Source organism: Arachis ipaensis, chromosome B09, assembly GCF_000816755.2.
Source record: "Arachis ipaensis cultivar K30076 chromosome B09, Araip1.1, whole genome shotgun sequence".
NCBI lineage: Eukaryota > Viridiplantae > Streptophyta > Magnoliopsida > Fabales > Fabaceae > Arachis > Arachis ipaensis.
Window position 1 is genome coordinate 833,784 of NC_029793.2, and position 4,587 is coordinate 838,370.

Genomic DNA, 4,587 nt, shown 5'->3' on the forward strand with positions numbered 1-4,587 from the left:
TTAAAATTTTCAAAATATATATATATGATAGAAATATTTTAGTTGTATTGTATAATAAGAATATTATAGTAATTTTTTATAAAAAATATTAATTTTTTTAATAAACTAATTTATTCAATCTAATTTTAATAAAAATAATACAATTTTATTGATTATATATGTTAAATTTTAATTTTTAAAAAATATTAAAAAAAAAAGATATTTTTGATATCTTTATCTAAGTGCTCCTATAACAACCCATAACAAAAACGGTGAGCGTGGTCGCGTTGAGTCATTGGTCTTGCGAGTTACACCAACACTGCAGTTAACGGAGCTGCGGCACTGAGCGGTGCGTGGGGGTTCAGCTCAAGATATTTCAATTCTGCGTTTGGGATTCACATTTCAATCTCAATTTGAATTCAGATCCGAAATCCAGAAACAAGAAGAAGACGACAACGAGAAACAATGGAGGTGGAGCTGAAACAGTTGATGGCCGATCTTCAATCTCTCAACCAATCCCTTCCAGATCCATCTCTCCATGCTTCCCTCCTTAAAGTATTATATAATCCCCAATCTCTGCGGCATTTTTTCTTCTTTCAATTATTCAATATTATTTTTGCCCTGCATTCTAATTAGCTTGGTTTTCATGTTTGTTTTTTTCCGTTTTCGAAGATTCAATCGCGTGTTGAGCATCTTGCAACCCTTGCCAAGTCTGAACCTGTTCGGCGCTCCAAAGTTAAGGTAATTTCTCTGTGGTATCTCAGCAGATATTGCTTAAATAAATTAAATTTATCATCTCATATAATTTAATTACTTAGTTAGTTAATTAGCTAGAAAACCATAATAGCATTTAAAAGTTTGTGTTGTTGGTTGCAGGATATGAGTGCTGAGGTTGTAGACAGCAATCCGTACAGTAGGCTTATGGCACTTCAGAGAATGGGTATTGTGGAGAACTATGAGAGGATACGGGAATTCTCCGTTGCCATTGTTGTCTGTATCAATCTCCTCTTTCACTGTACTTTATTTGCACTTGTATACCCCTTATTGAGCATGGTGTATCTAATATAGAATAGTCTAATATTTTGCATTATTAAAGTTGAAAATACATGATTTTTGAACATCAACAGGAAGAAACATTACTTTCCCATGATACACTAAATTAGTAGGATAATTTGCAAAGAGTTTCTATGGACAATTATATTTTGAAAGATAGGACAGAGATGTGAATCTGACTCTTCTGTAAAAGTCCCCTATCTTATTCTTTGGGTGTGTTTTCCTACTACGTTTAGCTTATGAATTCATATTGTTTTTCGTTATTATACAATCACAGGGAATAGGTGGGGTAGGAAGTGTTGCTGCTGAGATGCTAACTAGATGCGGTATAGGTCGACTATTGCTGTATGATTATGACAAAGTAGAGCTTGCAAACATGAATAGGCTATTCTTTCGTCCAGATCAGGTGAGTATATAAGACCTCATTTTCTTGTGTTACAGAATTGTGTATTTGATCTGTGTTTTAATTTCTAGGAGCAAACCATAAATTTTGATGATTGCAATAACTGCCAGAGTGCCAGATATATGTACATGCAAAATTTATGTAGTTTACATATAAAGGCTTCTGGTAGTTTACATAACCCATACATTAACTAATCCGTTCTGGCTTTCCAGGTTGGTATGACAAAGACAGATGCAGCCGTACAAACTCTTTCAGATATTAACCCTGATGTTCTGCTTGAGGTAAGTATTTTGTACTGTTTATAGCCTTTCTTGGTTCACTCCATGTTTCAATGTTGCTAAGACAAGTTGCTTGCTGACAGTTTATTTTCCTTGTCATTTAGAGCTATACATTGAATATCACAACAGTGGAGGGCTTTGAAACCTTCATGTCATCTTTGAAAAATAAGTCATTCTGCGCTTCCAAACAAGACAGTGGTGTGGATCTTGTGTTAAGTTGTGTAGATAATTATGAAGCAAGAATGGCTGTAAACCAGGTATTATAATCTTAGATGATTAAATCTGTCCTTTATTTTTGGGTGGGCGAATTGTCATGTCTAACAGATTTCTACTTGAATTGCAGGCTTGTAATGAATTGAGCCAGACCTGGTTGGAGTCAGGTATGCAATTCTTATCTTCAAAGTTTGCTTGTATAGGTGTATGATCATTACACTTTTCATGTGGAAACTCAATTGAAGTATAAAAATTGAACAGGTGTTTCTGAGGATGCTGTCTCTGGTCATATTCAGCTACTTATTCCTGGTGAAACTGCATGTTTTGCATGTGCACCTCCTTTGGTATGTCTATTCTTTATTTCACCTTGACAGGGTCAAGTTTAATTAACCTCATAATATGCAAAGTTTCAGGAGCTCAAACATTTTTAGTCTATTATACCACAATGTTTTCTTAAATTATCATGGACTATGCAACTAAATTGTTATCATATACAACTACATGTGGCTTACTTCAAATGTGAAACTTTTATGCAGTATGTACCAAAAATATGAAAGCATACATTTATGTTTTTCCTCTTAGGTTGTTGCATCTGGAGTAGATGAACGTACACTCAAGCGTGAAGGGGTTTGTGCTGCATCTTTACCAACAACTATGGTATAATATAATCCTCCAGCCCTCATGTTTGCTTTTATTGTGTATAGTTAAACATCAACAAGTTTTTATGGAAATCCATCTTATTATAATTGAATCTGGTGCCTTTATCGTGCGTGAAAAGACTGAACTGTTCTAAGTAAACACTTATATGGCATTTTCTACTAACCTTAGAGTATTGTTTAAAACATGTTTTTCACTTTATTTGTTTGGCATTCTAAATTTTGTTTTCATTTTCCAGGGGGTTGTTGCCGGGCTTCTAGTGCAAAACACACTCAAATTCTTGTTAGGTTTTGGTCAAGTCTCTCCATATTTGGTAAGTATCACACCTACAACAATGTTCCCTCTATTCTCCTCCTCGTTGAGTTGTCTTATAGAGCTGATTATTCCTTTTTTTTTTCTTCTTAACGTATAGAGGGGTAAAAAACTTTATAGTCTTCAAAAAGAAATTTGGTTATTTTGACATCCCCATTATTGTTTTCTTATATATAGGGATATAATTCTCTTAAGGACTTTTTCCCTACCATGCAAATGAAGCCGAATCCTCAATGTTCAAATTTTGCATGCTTAGAAAGACAGGTAAGATGTTTTTAGTCAGGCCATTGTTGCAAATATTATAGTCGAATTATTGAACTATAAATGTTAATGCAGAAAGAGTACATTCTTGCAAAGCCCGCAAGAGATGCTGCAGCAAAAGCAAAGCTAGAAGCTGAAGCACCGTTCACCGAGGAGGGTCCGCTTCACATTGACAATGAATGGAATATAAGGTGCTTAATACTCTTTTTATGTTCCTCTTCTTCACATTATTATGTGTTAATCTGATTCCTTCTTGAAAAATGTTAGCGTTATCATGTAGTGATCATATTCTTGTGGTTGAATTTTCAGTGTTGTTGATGATTGTGAACCAGATGTTTCTAGTGCCAAAAATTCAGGTATTACTTGATACTTTTCTAAAGTTTATATTCATGTGCTGAATGAAGATTGAAGTAAAGATAAAACTGTGCAACCGTTTTTTTAGTTTGTGGTACTGGCTTTATAGATGTTGATGTTGGTTTCCTTATTAAATCAGCTACATGAGAAATCTTTTCAATCTCATGGCTAGAGGAGTTTTACTTTCGTCTTATCATCTATATCCTTCATAAAAACGCTTTCTCGCAATATGTTTCATCTTGCAAAAGTAAATTTTCAAGGTTATATACATCTTTTTAGTCGATGTGTCTCTCTATTCACCATGGTTTCAACATTTGTTTTAATTCCACTATTCAATTCCAATTATTATCAAATCTGGTAACAACTTCCCTCAATATATGCTGTAGATATATTGCCTGAAGGTCTCACTCATGAACTTCCTGTCGCGGATGATTTTCGGAACATAGTGACTTCTGAAGCTCCAACCACTGACAACGAGGACCTTGAGGAACTCCGAAGGCAGCTTGAAGCTATTAATTCTAAGTAGTCAGTGTTTTCATAGGGACTTATTTTAAAGAAGGAAAAGATTTTGTTTATTTTTTCCTTACAGAAACAGAAAGCAGAAACCCCTTTGAGGGGGTATAATTGTTCAGGCAAGCAGTTTCAAGATAAAATTTGGTGTTCATCCTTTTTGTTCTTTGAAATTTATATGTTGGTATCATGTGGGAATGGGATGCTGTTTCAATAATAGGTCTTAATCTATGAAGCACGGACACTTCGCTGAGTTATTGTGTCTCCGTGTCGGACACATTTTGGACACGATACTCATCGACACTCGTCCGACACGCGCGTGTCTGTTGTGTCCAACCGTGTCTTAATAAAAAATAAAAAATTCTTCTCCGAACACGTCTGGACACACCTAAATATCATAACGTGTCCGCGTGTTCAGTCTTATTCTTAACATATATTCTTAAAATAAATTTAGATATAGTATATATTATTATTTATTAAAACAAAAAATATTTTAAATACTTGATATAATTAAAATAAGACATTAAAAATAATCGTGTTCTTGTATCATGTAAGATTTTAAAATTT

General features: G+C 34.1%; 1 protein-coding gene across 1 annotated transcript; it reads left to right on the forward strand.

The window, feature by feature from the left end:
• On the forward strand, positions 242-4,218 carry LOC107618774 (ubiquitin-like modifier-activating enzyme 5). Its single transcript, XM_016320923.2, has 14 exons — positions 242-534; positions 652-720; positions 856-969; positions 1,310-1,438; positions 1,648-1,716; positions 1,818-1,970; positions 2,057-2,093; positions 2,188-2,270; positions 2,509-2,583; positions 2,822-2,896; positions 3,073-3,159; positions 3,232-3,347; positions 3,466-3,512; positions 3,897-4,218. Exons 1-14 carry the CDS (start codon positions 445-447, stop codon positions 4,034-4,036), a joined length of 1,284 nt encoding a protein of 427 aa, XP_016176409.1. The 5' UTR covers positions 242-444; the 3' UTR covers positions 4,037-4,218.